The following is a 16,648-nucleotide window of genomic DNA, read 5'->3' as shown; positions in this document are numbered from 1 at the left end:
AGCTTTAGAGATACCACTTTAGAGACACCAACACCACAGGCATACTCCTGCTCCTCTGAGGTCTGAGATCTCACGACCAAAGGCTAAGACACTAGCACAAGACAAGTAACACCTCCTCTTTAGATGTCTGAACTGCGTTCCACAAGGCCCATCCTCTAACTTTTAATAATTCCAACCTTTTGCCTTTGTTCCCTCAGCTGATTCCTTATAGTTGCTATCTCTGTGAAACGTTAAGAATTTTTTATTTATCCTTTCAGTAAACAAGTTTATATCTAGTTAATAATTCTTAATTTTAAGAATTAAAATGGTTCCTGATTGTACCAAAACTGATGCAATATACCCTGTAATACACACACACACATATACATATATATGTGTGCAGAGTCATGCACCACGTAATGACATTTCGGTCAACAATGGACTGCATATACACTGGTGGTCCCATAATACTAGTACCATATAGCCTAGATGTGTAGTAGGCTGTAACATCTAGGTTTGTGTGAGTATACTGTATGATGTTTGTACAACAACAATATTGTCTAACAATGCATTTCTCAGAATGTATCCCTGTTATTAAGCGATGACTGTGTGTGTGTAGATATATAAACAGTTATGTCAATGTAATTAAAAACCAAGATTTCCAATATTGGAGAAGTGAGATAAATATAAAATCAAACAAGTAAAACCTCACAATTTTAAATTGGGCTTATATTTTATCAACATATACTTATGATGTATTTTCTCTTTCTCTCTTTTTTAAATAAAAAGTATTTGTTAAATCACTCTCCTGAAAGGCCTAGAAAAATGACCAACCAAATGATGATGAGCACCCCTAGCACCCATTCTGTGTTCTCCAAATACCATTTCTGACTAAAAGGAACCAAAGCTCCCAGGAGAAATGGCTGGTTCCAGGTCTAGAACAGAAAATGAACAATATCTTGTCCAAACAGAAAGCAAGGAAGACAGCAAGGACTACTGGGATTGTATCAGGAGTCAGGAATCAACGTGAGGCTCCCATTGCCAAGATGACACAATTTGAGCACCAATAAGAATAACAACTACAATACATTTTAAGATAAAAATCCATGAGTTCATAATGATTAACACACACCACCACTCACTAGTCACCTCTGAAGAATGCTAAGAAACTAAGTCACTACTCTAAAAATTAGCAACCGAAAGGAAGAATCAAGCATTTAACCTACCTTTCCTGTATAACCAAAGAGTAGATGAAGGAAGATTTCTCTTTCTATTCCAGTTAAGAAATAAAGGGGAATGATAGAAGGAGAATGTCACCATTTTTCAAAGCCATAATGAAATATGGGACTGTAATCACAGGCCCTCCAGGACCAGTTCAGTTGACCCCATCTTATCAACAGAGTAATTAAGAGTAGTTTTTCAGGAACTGAGATCCCTTGCCCGGTTCAGGCCGGTTGAGACCATCAATCCATCAGCTGGGCCTGCGCAAATGCTCAACAAGTAACCTTTTTGACGTCAAGGATCTAGAAGGATCTCCACCCTCAGATCATGGTAACACTGCCATTTTGTGAACATGTGTCCTATGAAGAGGCATGAAGCTTGACTACACTTGTGCAGATCATTAATCAATTTCCTCACTTCTCCTTACCTCCAATCATCTATTCCCACACTTCAGACCACCTTGCCCCTACCCGATAAATATCCTGAGGCCCAATTTTCCATGAGGTGGATCTGAGATTGATTCTCCTGCCTCCTCGCCTGGCTGCCTTGTGATTAAATCCTTTCTCTTTGCAAACTCTGCCATCTCAGTGATTCCCATAATCGTGCAGTGGGCAAACAAACCTGGTTCAGTAACAGGATCTTGGCAGTGATCATTAATGGCCATTAACATCAGAAAAAAGAAAGACAACCAAACATCATATGCCTCATGATTGAAATACACAGGGACATATGGATCAAAGTATTCTTACGTCCCCTCACCCAATGGGACCTGAATCTAAACCAGCCTCTACATTTTTATTACCAGTTTATACACAATACAGGAGACAGAGAAGCATGTTAAATGACTTCATGGAAACGGTCAGCAAAATTCAGAATAAGGCTAACTCTACTGGACTAACAAACAATGCAGTTCATCCAACAATATGTTAAAAGGGAGGAAAAAGAAAGCCAGCAAGGTAAAGGGGTAATTTGAGATTAATTAAAAGATGTATTTAAAACAAATCAACCAGGGCTGGCCCCATGGCTTAGCGGTTAAGTGTGCACGATCCGCTACTGGTGGCCCAGGTTCGGATCCTGGGTGTGCACCGACGCACTTCTCCGGCCATGCTGAGGTGGCGTCCCAAATACAGCAACTAGAAGGATGTGCAACTATGACATACAACTATCTACTGGGGCTTTGGGGAGAAAAAGGGAAAACAAAAAAAAATGAGGATTGGCAATAGATGTTAGCTCAGGGCCGGCCTTTCTCAGCAAAAAAAGAGGAGGATCGGCATGGATGTTAGCTCAGGGCTGATCTTCCTCACAAAAAAATAAAATAAAATAAATAAATAAAAATCAACCAAATGCACTATGTAGAGCTTATTGGATCCTTATAGAAACAAACCACTGTTAAAAAAAATAAACTACAATTAGAAACATTTGATCACTGTCTGGATGTTTGATGATATTAAGGAATTACTGTAAATTTTTTACATATGAAATTAACATGGTAGTTATGTTTATAAAAAAATTTATCATAGAAATAAATATTGAAATATTCATGGATTAGATGATATAATGCCTAGAATTAACTTCAACATAATCTAGTGGTGCAGGAAGTGTCAGGTTATACACAAAACAAGAGTTGATGACTATTGACTTAGGCAATGGGTACATAGGAGTTTGTTATGCTCAACTGTCCCTTTTTTGGTAATGCTTGAAATTATCCATAACAAAAAGTTTTTAAAACTTTATCTCCAGCTATGAACTCCTCAGATCTCATGTTTGACCACAGATGACAACTCTATCTTAGTCTTATTGGCAAACTCAATCACATTCAAAACCAATTCTCTACCTCTATTACTTCCCTGCCCTTTCTATCTGTGAAAGGCACCACCATCCTGGATTGTCACCTACACCCTTCCTTTCCTTATTACCACTATGCTAGTGTTCAGCTTTCACTACCTCTTGCCCATTGCTTCCCAGCTCCAATTATCCTGCATTATCATCTCTTCAGTCTTCATTCCCAAACTATCGCTATAAGCACCCTATTCTCCAACCAGATCTAACACCCTCTCCATCCCCACTTATCTACATTGAAGATATCTATCTCTAGTTTAATAGATTAAAACTTCTTCCTATTATGCTTCAGTGACAGAAGCAGAGTAAATAAACATAAACTTACTGAAAACTGATTATATAGAGGCATAAAGCAGCCTCTTAAATTTGTCCTTTAGATTAGAATCCCTTCAATTCTCATCTCTTATCATCATTTCATGTCATATCATTACTCCACTCTGTTGATTATTTATGCTACTTTGCTTTTGAATTTTCTGGATTGAGCATTCACATGTACTACTAGAGTTCACCTGACAGAGTATAATTGCTGAGTGATATGACTAACAAAGTATATCTAGTATAAATATAATCATATATGAAGAAAAGTGACATGATACTCTAGAAGACAGAAACAAAATCATTAGTATTCAGAAGCGAACTTTCAGAGGGGTCAGTACTTCACACTGTAGCTCATATAAATAATTCCATTTCCATTCTTTAAAGCCAGTTTCACAACAGTTAGAAAGTTTATTCCCTGCACCAAGCCCTATTTTGGTCTTTGATGAAAGTTCATATTAGGAAGAATTGTGGACACTTTTGAAACAAAGAGGTATTTTAGTTAGTAGTGGCTAAGTTCATTTAAGGTGAACCCTAAACTCCTATAGTTCCCCTAAGAAACAAAAAGCTGAAAATGAAAAGTACAGAAACTTAGCTGTGTGATTACTGAAAAGAGTCCTAAACACTACTTTTCAGATTTTACATTTTAGATTAGTAATCATTATTCCATAATCAGATTCAGTTCCTTCACAGATCTTCTGTTCCAAATTAAAGGAACTACCTAGGAAATCATCAGTGAATCACGATCAAAAAGTAGACTAATACACTATATTAGTGTATTACTAGAGTAATACAGTTCATCCACTAGGGACCTGACATTTAGATTTAAGGGGCCAATAGAAATGTTCTACAAGTGGGTTATGGAAGTAGGGGAAAAAAGAAAAACACCTTGGACAATACTACCAAATGATGCTTTCAAAGAAATACCATGTAGAAAAGAAGATTTTCAGGCCGGCCCCATGGCTTAGTGGTTAAGCGCGCGCGCTCCGCTGCTGGTGGCCCGGGTTCAGGTCCCGGGTGTGCACCGACGCACCGCTTCTCCAGCCATGCTGAGGCCGCGTCCCACATACAGCAACTAGAAGGATGTGCAACTATAACATACAACTATCTACTGGGGCTTTGGGGAAAAATAAATAAATAAATAAAATTATAAAAAAAAAAAAAAGAAAAGATTTTCTTAAAATATAGAAACTGTACTGATCAAAGACATGGAATTTTTTCATGTGTATCACTATAGAGTTTATTAAAGTAGAAAAAAATGAAAAGAGGGGGGCTTGAAATAAAAAATCTAATTGCTAATACATAGTAAAACTACAAAGAAATGAAATGAAATAATGTCAAATATGAATAACGGTTTTTTCTGAGGGCATAAAGAAGGTGCGGGTGCAATCAGAGCTTCTGTATTGGCACTGCTTTATTCCTTAAGATGGATTATTCATTATTCTTTATATACCTTTTAAAATACTACATAATTTCATAGATAACACTTTATTGTTTGACACATTTTATTGTAGAGTCCTCCAGAATTTTACGTTGCCTCATTAAGAGGAGGCAAAAGATTCAAGACTTAATACACTTACCTGATTAGATTTTTCTACTGTACTGCTGGGAACCTCAGTAGTGTCCTTCACAAAAAAATTGTCTATGATGTGTCTCTCTGCACATTCTTGGCTACAAACCGGACATCGAATGACTCCAACTGGAAAAGACAAAATTGCATTCTAAGTTTTTTTGTTTTTATTGTGGTATAATTAACATAACATTATATTAGTTTCAGGTATACAACGTAATGATTGATATTTGTACACATTGCAAAATGATCTCCACAATAAGTTCAGTTAGCATTCGTCACCTTAAAGTTACAAATGTTTTTTTTCTTACAGTGAGAATTTTCATGATTCACTCTCCTAGCTACTTTCAAATACACAATACATTACTATTAACTATAGTCACCATGCTGTACATTATATCCTCATGACTTATTCATTTTATAACTGGAAATCTGTACCTTCTGACCCTCTTCACCCATTTTGCCCACCACCCCCCAGCCCACACCTCAGGCATCCACCAATCTGTTCCCTATTACCATGAGCTCATATTCTAAGTTTTAATACAAATATACTGAGCACTAAACCGACACACCTCATGCAAACTGTGACTGGGTTCTTTTACAATATCCACTCTCTTCAAATTCATACCTGTTGTTACTAAACACAAAGCAATTCAGTTTATGTACATTTGTGGATTATCTATGTGTGTATATAGATGCACAGATCTGCCACACCTAGTACATTAAATGATGGATCATCTTCGTAATTTTAAATGAGATGCCCCTCCAAATAAACATCCTCATGGGCTACCCTTTTTATTGTTTAGCAACCACTCTTGCAGTGGTTTTCAAATAGGGATGTGCAGAACCACAGGGGAGATTTCTAAAAGAACAGAAAGCTCTGGTTCTCTCTGGACCTATGGAATCAGGATTTTTGAAAGTGGAGCACAGATATACTTGTTTTGTTTAAAATCTCCATGGGAGATTAAGAAACGCTACTCTGTTTCCCTTTAACAAGTGCAAATAGTGTTCCTTTGGGGGAAAAAGAAAGAATCATCTTTCATAGTGCATGGTAAAAAATAAATAATAATTATGAATGAATTAAAATCTAAATTTTTAATCAAATTAAAAAAATCTAATATAAACTTGATGCCATAATTTGTACCAAGGAGACTGTAATAAGGTTCCCAGATACATTTTTTGTAAAATTCAATGCATAACCATGAACACAAAGTAATCCGAAGGTCAATTTGTATATATAGGCAATAAACAAAAATTTTAATTAAAAAAACCCATTTCACAACAGCAGTAAAATATATTAAGGACTTAGGAATAAATTTTTAAAAATGTTTAAAGCCATTGTGTATTAAAATGTTAAGCTATACTTAGAAACACTTAAAAATATCTAAGCAATGAAAAAACCATGTTCGCGATGGTAAAGATGTCAGTTCTCCCCAAACATATCTATAGATTCAATGGCGTTTTAATTAACAATCTCAATCTATTTCAATAGTTTCGACCAGCTGAGGGGACATGCTTCCAAATAACAAGACTTACTATAAAGCTATAGTAATTAAGACGGTGTAATATTTATGTAAGGATAAACAAAAATGGAACAGAACATACCATAAACAGACTCACATATATGTACATTTTATATATGACAGATGTGGCACTAGAAATTAGTGGGAAAAGGAATGAATTTTTTATGGTGCTATGGTTCTCTATAGCAGGAGGGAGATGAAATTAGATCCCTACTTTACTCAATTCCAAAAATAATTCTTTTGGATAGATTCAGAACCTTAAAACTTTCACAAAGAAATATAGGAGAATATCTGTGTAACCTTATTTCAGAATAAATTTCTTAAAGCAAGAAACAAAAAGCAAGAGCATAAGGAAAAGATTAATGAATTCAACTTCATTAAAGTTAAGAACTACATGGGGCTGGCCCAGTGGCGTAGTGGTTAAGTTTGCACGTTCCGCTTCAGTGGCCCGGGGTTTGCCGGTTCGGATCCTGGGCGCAGACCTACTCACCGTTCATCAAGCCATGCTGAGGTAGCGTCCCAGACAGAAGAGCTGCAACTCTACAACTATGATACACAACTATGCACTGGGGCTTTGGCGAGAAAAAAGAAAATAGAGGAAGATTGGCAACAGATGTTAGTTAGCACAGGGCCAATCTTCCTCCAATCAATCAATCAATCAATCAATAAAATACAGTTAAGACCTACAGCTAGTCAAAGATTATCATGAAGAGAGTGAAGACAAGCTCCAAACTGGGAGAAGATATAACATATAGTACTGACAAAGAATAATTAAAATCTGTAAAGATGTGACACTGCATTTTATGGAAGAGAAAGACTGAGTAAATATATTTTTCCTTGTTCCTCTAGATAAGTATGATTAAAAACTCTAAACATTCTATATAAAACAATCATGAGAAGACTAAAAGGTAGAGAGAAGGCGGCAGACTGGCTAGAGACCTCAGGACCCAAGGAATGACAAGTGGTGAGTTCACTGGTGTTTTCTTTTAGCCTCATATATTCCAAAGCGGGTATTCATGAAGCACCATCTCAGAAATACCAAAAGGTGTAAACAGAAAAAGCTGTTCTCTCTATCCAAAAGACCAGGAAAGGGGCAGCCTAGCAAGACAGAAAACTTTTAGACAAATAACCACTCTCCTCTAGCCAAACACCACAGAAGAAACTGTGCTCCCTTTCCTATCAGCAAAGGCCCAGTGGGAAGCCTAGACTTCCACCCTAGCCAAGCAGAAACCAGGGCACCTGGGTGTGCCTGAGGGAAAGCCGGGGCTTTGATCCCCACTGGTAGTGAGTCCCTAGTAGTGGAGACCATGTGAGGAGCCTGAGCTTGCAACTCCAGGACAGTAATGAGGTACTCCTCTGCCTCCCGTATGCTAGACTGGCATCAGAGGAGGCCTAGTAACAGTAAGGACTTTTATCGTTGCCTACCAGTAACCTCCCCTGTCCCTAGGTCGCCACTTCTTGGACGCATCAATGAAGAACACATGGGAAGCAGTAAATAGGCACTCATGCCCCTACCAGGCAGGGAGATATCAACAGAGGCCTAGTGGGATCTTGAACTTCCACACCACCCACCAGCAAGGAGAAGGCTCTCCGCTGCTGGATATCAAGGGAGGCAGCAGAGGGAACGCAGACTTCAACTTCCACCTCACAGGAGGGAGAAAATAATAGGAGCAGAAATCAATGGAATTGAAAACTGAAAAGTCAGTAAAACAAAAAGCTGGTTATTTGAAAAGGTCAATAAAATTAACAAGCCTCCAGCACAGTTGACAAAGACAAAGAAGAAGAGACAACTTACCAGACATAATGAATAAAAAAGGGGATATCACTACAGACCATGCAGACATCAAAAGGATAAGAGGGAATACTAAGAACACTCCTCACATAAAATGACAATATAAGTGAAATGGACGAATTCCTCAAAAGGCACAAACTACCACAACTTACCCAATATGAAATAATTTGAATAGCCCCATAATTATATGAAAATTGGCTCTAAACAAAATGAAATACTTAGGTGTAAACCTAACAAAACATGTATAGAACTTGTATGCTGAAAACCACAAAATGGAGAAATCAAAGAAGATCCAAATAAGTGAGACAATGAGTGTTCATGCACAGGGATAATCAGTAAAGATGTCAATTCTCTTTAATGTGATCTACAGGCTTAACACAATTCCTAATACAATCCCAGCAAGATCTTTTTTTGTAGATACAGACAAGATTATTTTAAAATTTATAAAGAAAGGCAAATGTACTATAATAGCTAAATCAATATTGAAAAGAAGAATAAAGTGCAAGAATTGCTTTATCCAATTTCAAGACTTACTATATAGCTACTGTCTTTAATCAGGAATGTCTGTTATTGACTGAGGGATGGACACATAGATGAACGAAACATAATAGAGACCTGAAATAGACTCACACAAGTAGGGCCAACTGATTTTTGACAGAGGTGCAAAAGCATCTTTATTCTGACAACTACAAAACGCTGATGAAAAATAGACTCTATGCATGGATTGGAAGACTCATGAAAAAGACGTCAATTCTCCCCAAATTGATCTATAGGCTAATGCATTCCTATCAAAATCCTAAGTAAGATTTTTTGTAGATATGGAAAAGATTATTCCAAGATTTATGTGGAACCAGAAAGGAACCAGAATAGCTAAAGCAATTTTGAAAATGAAAAAGTGAGAAGAATCACTATCCAATTTTAAGACTCATATAGATATAGTAATTGAGATAGGGTGGTATTGGCAGAAGGAGAGACACATAGATGAAAGGAACAGAATAGAGCATCCAGAAATAGATCCACACAAGTAAGCCCAAGTGATTTTTGACAAAAGTGTGAAAACAATTCAGTGGAATAAGGAAAGTCTTTTCAACACATTGTGCTGGGTATTCACAAGCAAAAAAGTGAAGCTCAACTAGACTTCGTATTTTATATAGATATTAACTCAAAGTGGATCAGATTTAAATATAAAACTATAAAACCTTTAGGAGAAAAATCTTAAAGATCTAAGACTTGTTGAAGAGTTCTCAGACACATCAGAAACACAGTCCCAAAAAAATATGGACAAATTTGATTTCATCAAAATTAAAAACTTTTGCTCTGCAAAAGAGGATGAAAAACAAGAGGAGGATGAAAAACAAGCTACGCACTGGGAGAAAATATTTGCAAACCACAGATTTGACAAAGGACTCATATCCACAATATAAAAAGAACTCTCAAAACTCAACAGTGAAAAACAGTCCAATTAGAAAGTGGGCAAAAGACATGAAGAGACATTTCACCAGTGAGTACATATACATGGCAAATAAGCACATGATAAGATGTTCCACATCACCACCCATCAGGTAAAGGCAAATTAAGATCATGATGAGATACCAGTACACAGCTATTAAAACAGCTAAAATAAAAAGTAGTGACAATACCGAATGCTGGCGAAAATGTGGAGAAATTGGATTTCTCATACATTCTCAGTGGGAATGTAAAATGGTACAGCCACTCTGGAAAACAGTTTGGCAGTTTCTTGAAATACTAAACATAATATTTATTATATGAATCAAGTCTCATTCCTGGGCATTCCAGAGAAATAAACTTAGGTCCACACAAAAATCTGAACATAAACATCTTAATTCAGTGCTGATACTCAAAATACCCCCAAACTTGAAACAACCCAAACCTCAAGTAAGTTAATGGTTAAATAAACTGCAGTACATCCAGACCATGGAATACTAGATAGCAATAAAAAGGGACCAACTATTGATATATGCAACAAATTGGATGGATCTTAAGTGTACCATTCTGAGTGAAAAAAAAAAGCCAATTTCCAAAGGTCATTTATGAATGATTCCTTTTACACAGCATTCTCAAAATTACAAGATTACAGACATGGAAAACAGATTAGTGCTTTGCCTGAAATTAGGGACAATGGGGTGTGGGGCGAGGAGAAGTTAAGTACGACAACAAAGGAGTAACATGAGGCAGAGCTTTGGTGGTGATGGAATAGTTCTGTATCTTGATTGTGATGGTGGTTATAAGAATCTACACGTGATAAAATGGCATAGAACTATACGCACTATTGTACCAATGTTTATTTCCTGGTTTTGATATTATACTATATTTATATAAGATGTAATCACTGGGAAAAACTGGGTACATAGGATCTCTCTGTAACTTCCCATAAATCTATTATTTCAAAATAAAAAGTAAAAAAAACCTAAAACAGGGGCTGGCCCAGTGGCGTAGTGGTTAAGTTCGTGCACTCCACATGAACTTAGAGGTGAGTTGCTGTGAGTCCTCAGACTCAGTCCTGGCGGCCCAGGATTCATAGTTCAGATCCCTGGTGTGGACCTACACACCACCCACCAAGTCATACTGTGGCAGTGTCCCATATACAAAATAGAGGAAGACTGGCACAGATGTTAGCTCAGGGACCATCTTCCTCACACAAACACAAAAAAACCTAAAACAAACTAACTTTTATTTAGTGCTCTCCACGTGTGTACTGCTCTATCCTCATACAGATGAGGAAATGGAGATCAGAGAATCTAGTTAACTTGACCAAGGTCACACATTAGTGGAGCTATGATGTGAACCCATGGCCGGCTGATGGCAGAGTGCAGGCTCTGTACTACTACACTTTACAAAAATGTCTTAGAAAACCATGGGTTGAGGGCCAGCCCCGTGGCACAGTTGTTAAGTTCCGCTTCAGCAATGCACATACCCTGTGAGCCACAATTCCACCACGGAGAAATTCTTACACTTCAGCATCAGGAGACACGTTCAAGAATGTTCATAGCAACATTTTTCATAAAAGCCCACAACTGGAAACAACCCAAATGCCCAACAATAGAAACAAAATATTGTAGTATATTCAAATAATACTATACAGCAATGAAATCAATGCACTTAAACTACAGGCATCAACATGCCTGAATCCCCAAAAATATGTTGAGTGAAGAAAGCAGGTCCCAGAAAAATACATATTATACTCCACTAAAGTTCAAAAACAGTCAAATCCAAATAAAATATTATATAGGAAAGCACACCTAGCTGATAAACTATAAAGAAAAGCAAGGGAATGATTAACACAAAATTCTGCATAGTAGCTATGTCTTGGAAGGAGAAAAGCAGCAGCAGCTCCCCTCCAATACTAACTTCAACCCACCTATCTTTCTTGAACCAAACTGCTTTCAAGGCCTAAGAAGAGTATGGGGAGATGGATGGGTGCAAATGAGACTCAGGCCCAGTCAAAGACCTGCTGGCTTTTGTCAGAGCTCTCTTTTAGGGTGAGAAGAGAGCCTGAGGACCAGTAACTCTCACAGCAACTCAGCTCTAGTGCATTAACTATTATCCCCACTTTACACATCAGGAACTGAAGGCCATGACTTGCCCATGGTCATACAACTACAAGTGGCAAATCTGGGATTTGAATCCTGCCTAATGACAGGTCTTGTGTACATGGAAAGTATTTAAATAAAAAAAATACAGCATGGACTTTAAAGCCATATAGGCCTGGATTATTCCTTTTTATTGACTGCTCTATAACCCTCAAGCAATCTTTTTGAGCCTCTATTTCCTCTTCTGTAAAAGAACAGCACATGATAATCACGATGATAAGGGTTACCATATTGAGAACTTGCTGTGTTCCAGTTACTATGTTAAATATTTAATGCTCATTAGAATTAATTTGAGGCAGGATTTTTATAAAGATTATATGAATAAATACATAAAAAGGGCCTCACAATGTCAGGCCTGTACCTGGTAAACCTGTGTATTAAACTCTGCACAGTTAACAGTTGATTTCTTCTGAAAGGACCAGCATGACGTCATGTACCTGATTCCCTCAAGTATGATCTACTAAGGCTACAAATGAATTCTGAGTCATAGACGTACCTCTACCTAACAAGGAACCATGGGACTAAATGTTAGTGAATCTCAAATTTGCCTCTCTATCCAAACTTCATTCCCAAGCTCAAGATGTACCTTACCAGTATAAGAAAAACCAGGGACTGCATATTATACAGTAAATACTGGAATGCCTATATGAAAGTGATTCTTTTGACACACTATCCTGGGAAGAGTGGGAATACATAGAAACATAATTCAACTCCCATTTTTTAAAAAAGAAAATTTGAAATCTGAAAGGCAAAGAGGGAGTCAACTTTAATCAAAGAGAAATAGTAAAGCAAATGGACCAGTACAAATGCTATAAATTGCTTCTCTTTGCTGATATCAAACAGTAAGGGTACAGAATATATGCTGGGAACAAGCTAAACAAGGAAATCACCTATTTATTAATCAAGTGGAAACAACTAACACTTCAGTATTATATTTTTCTGCATTTTAAAGGAAAAGGACTGTTGAAGTTATACGTTCACTACCCTCCTAAATGTAAGTTTCTGTGTTTGCTAAATGAAATCATGAAACATGTTTAGATAATTATAAGGTCATAAAACATGACTGATGTAGAAGATTAACGATAGATCATAAATTATAAACTTCTAAAAGGAACTGGACTTAAAATGAACTTACTAGGTTCTGGTTTTATTTTTTTCCTGCAAATTAAATGTTTACATCTTTCAGGTTTTGAGATGTGAATATGATTTGCTATCACCTTTTTGTAAAGTTTTAGTTTCTAAACCTAAGCAAAATGCAGGGCTTATGCTTGGACGTTAGGTACGAGGAATGACTGGCAACTCTTTGACCACCCATCTCCACAAAAGAGATGTATGTGGATTTAAAGCATCTTATTTCTTATTCCCACACTGTGGATCATAGGCACGAGTGAGTTGAACGACAGAACCACGAGATGGATCATCACCAGTTGGGCAAGTAAATTTCAACATCTATGGAAGAAAAAGGAGAGGGTCAATATAGTGCAAGATAATGCTCTGTCCATGTTCCTGTCAATACCATTGATGGCTTGCTACTTATACATACATCTATACATAGTTATGTGCTACAAAACGACATTTTGGTCAATGACAGACCGCATATACAACAGTAATCTCAATAGATTGGTACCATATAGCCTAGGTGTGTAGTAGGCTATACCATCTAGGTTTGTGTAAGTACACTCTATGATGATCACACAATAACAAAATTGCCTAACGACACATTTCTCAGAATGTATCCCCGTCATGAACTGACACATGACTGTATAACAAAAGACCCAATTAAATGCTATCTACAAGAAATTCAATTTAAATACACACATAGGTTAAAAAATAAAAGGATGGAAATAGATACACATTCAAACAAGTATACGAAACCTGGAGGACTTTATAATATCACACTGAGTAGACCACAGAACAAGAACTATTACCAGATATAAAGTGGGGACAGTGTATAAAGATAAAAAGGTCAATTTCTCACTAAGACACATAATCCTAAAAACACATACACCTAATTAACAGAGCTTCAATAATGCAAAAATTAACAGAGCTGAAAACAGAAACAGACAAATGCATATAATAGTTGGAGATTTCTACTCTCTTTTCAGTAATCAGTAGAGCAGTAGACAGAAAAGCAGAAAGGATATAAAAGACCTGAACAGGGGCCGGCCCGGTGGCGCAAGCAGTTAAGTCTGTGTGCTCCGCCTCGGCGGCCCAGGATTCGCAGGTTCGGATCCCTGGAGTGCACCGACGCACTGCTTGTCAAGCCATGCTGTGGCAGCGTCCCATATAAAGCAGAGGAAGATGGGCAAGGATGTTAGTCCAGGGCCAATCTTCTTCAGCAAAAAGAGGAGGACTGGCAACAGATGTTAGCTCAGGGCTGATCTTCCTCACAAAAAAATAACTTGTTTTCCAATTGACATTTAAAGAACACCCAATGTTAGCAGAATGCATATTTTTTAAGTGTGAAAAGAATATTTACCAAGATATATGCTGGGCAATAAAACAAGTATTAATAAATTAAAAGAACTAAAAACATACAAAATATGTTCCACCACCACAATGAGATAAGCTTAGAAATCAGTAACAGAACTGGAAAATCCCAAGATATCTGGAAATTGAAAGACTTACTTCCAAACAACCCACGTGTTAACATCTAAAAATTAATGATCTAAGCTTCCACCTCAAAAAGCTAGAAAAAAAAGAGCAAATTAACCCCAAAGAAAGTAGAAGGAGGGGGCCGGCCTGGTGGCGCAAGCGGTTAGGTGCATGCGCTCTGCTGGCGACCCGGGTTCGGATCCCGGGTACGCACTGACGCACTGCTTGTCAAGCCATGCTGTGGCAGCGTCCCACATAAAGTAGAGGAAGATGGGCACGGATGTTAGCTCAGGGCCAGCCTTCCTCAGAAAAAAAGAGGATTGGCATCAGATGTTAGCTCAGGGCTGATCTTCCTCACAAAAAAAAAAAAAAAAAGAAAGTAGAAGGAAATAAGGAGCAGAAAGCAATTAAAACAAAAAAAAGAAGAAGAAAATGGGAATAAAGAAAAAAGAAATCAACGAAACCAAAGCCAGTTCTAGTTGGGGGGGGTGGTGCTGAGGGGTAAAATTAATAAACCTCTAGCTAGACTGATCAAGAGAAAAAAAAATGACCAAAATCAGAAATAAAAATAGAGGGCCGGCCCCGTGGCTTAGCGGTTAAGTGCGTGTGCTCCACTGCTGGCGGCCGGGTTCGGATCCCGGGCACGCACCGACGCACCACTTCTCTGGTCATGCCCGTGTCCCACGTACAGCAACTAGAAGGATGTGCATCTATGATATACAACTATCTACTGGGGCTTTGGGGGGGAAAATAAATAAATAAATAAAAATTTTTAAAAAATTCACTATAAAAAAAGAAATAAAAATAGAGGCCATTTCTATAGATTCTTTGGAACTTAAAAAAGTAAATATGGGAATATTACGATCAACTTAATTAAATGTGTTGATTCTTTGAAAGACACAATTATCAAAATCTTCTCAAGAAGAAACAGAAAACCTAAATAGCTCTATATCAATTAAAGAAATTGAATTTGTACTTAAAACCTTCCCACAAAGATAAGTCTAAACCTAGAGGGCTCCACTGTGAATCCCATCAAACATTTAAGGAAGATAACACCAATTCTAAACAGCTCCTTTAGAAAATAGAGAAGGAGGGAATATTTCCTGTCTCATTTTATAAGGCCAGTATTATCTTGATACTAAAATCAAATATAGTCAAGGAAAGAAAAATATAGACCAATATCTCTCATGGACAAAGATTTAAAAAATCATTAACAAATTATCAGAAACCAAATGCAGAAATACATAAAAAGGATAATATATTATGATTGAGTTTATTACAGAAATGCAAGGTTGGGGGCCGGCCCCGTGGCTTGGCGGTTAAGTGCGCACGCTCTGCTGCTGGCGGCCCAGGTTCGGATCCCGGGCGTGCACTGAGGAGCCGCTTCTCTGGCCATGCTGAGGCCGTGTCCCACGTACAGCGGCTGGAAGAATGTGCAACCATGACATGCAAACGATCTGCTGGGGCTTTGGGGGAAAAATTAAAAAAAAAAAAAAAAAAAAAAAAAAAAAAAAAAAAAAAAAAGAAACGCAAGGTTGGGGCTGGCCCAGTGGCTTAGCGGTTAAGTGCGCATGCTCTGCTATTGGCGGCCCGGGGTTCGGATCCCGGGTGCGCACCGATGCACCACTTCTCCGGCCATGCTGAGGCCGCGTCCCACATACAGCAACTAGAAAGATGTGCAGCTATGACATACAACTATCTACTGGGGCTTTGGGGGAAAAAAATAAATAAAATTAAAAAAAAAAAAAAGAAAAGAAATGCAAGGTTGGTTCAGCATTCAAATCAATCAAAGTAATTCACTGCACAGTAGTCCTCCCCTTACCCGTGGTTTTGCTTTCCGTGGTTTCAGTTACCTGCAGTCAACCTTGGTCCAAAAACATTAAATGGAAAATTCCAGAAATAAATAATTCCTAGTTTTAAATTGCACACCTTCTGAGTAGCATGATGAAATCTTGCACTGTCCCACTCCGTTCCACAAGGGATGTGAATCATCCCTTTGTCTAGCATATTCCACACTGTTTAGGCTACCGGCCCATTAGTCACTTAGTAGCTGTCTCCATTATCAAATCGATAGTCTGGTATGTCAGTGCTTGTGTTCAAGTAACTCTTATTTTACTTAATAACGGCCCCCAAACCAACTTTATTATCAGTTATTATCATTAATCTCTTACTGTGCCTAATTTATAAATTAAACTTTATCATA

The 16,648-nt window shown here is 37.6% G+C and overlaps 1 protein-coding gene across 3 annotated transcripts in view; it reads right to left on the bottom strand.

Annotated features, from left to right (window-relative positions):
* TRIM24 (tripartite motif containing 24) overlaps positions 1–16,648 on the bottom strand; it is a 108,802-nt gene that overhangs the window by 57,904 nt on the left and 34,250 nt on the right. For all 3 annotated transcript variants that reach the window (XM_058530974.1, XM_058530990.1, XM_058530982.1), the window contains exon 2: positions 4,935–5,053. In XM_058530974.1, coding sequence (XP_058386957.1) covers positions 4,935–5,053 — 119 coding nt within the window. The remainder of the gene's footprint in view (positions 1–4,934; positions 5,054–16,648) is intronic.

Source organism: Diceros bicornis, chromosome 3 (assembly GCF_020826845.1).
Source record: "Diceros bicornis minor isolate mBicDic1 chromosome 3, mDicBic1.mat.cur, whole genome shotgun sequence".
NCBI lineage: Eukaryota > Metazoa > Chordata > Mammalia > Perissodactyla > Rhinocerotidae > Diceros > Diceros bicornis.
The sequence above is the reverse complement of the archived record's forward strand: the minus strand, read 5'-3'. Positions and strand labels throughout refer to the sequence as shown.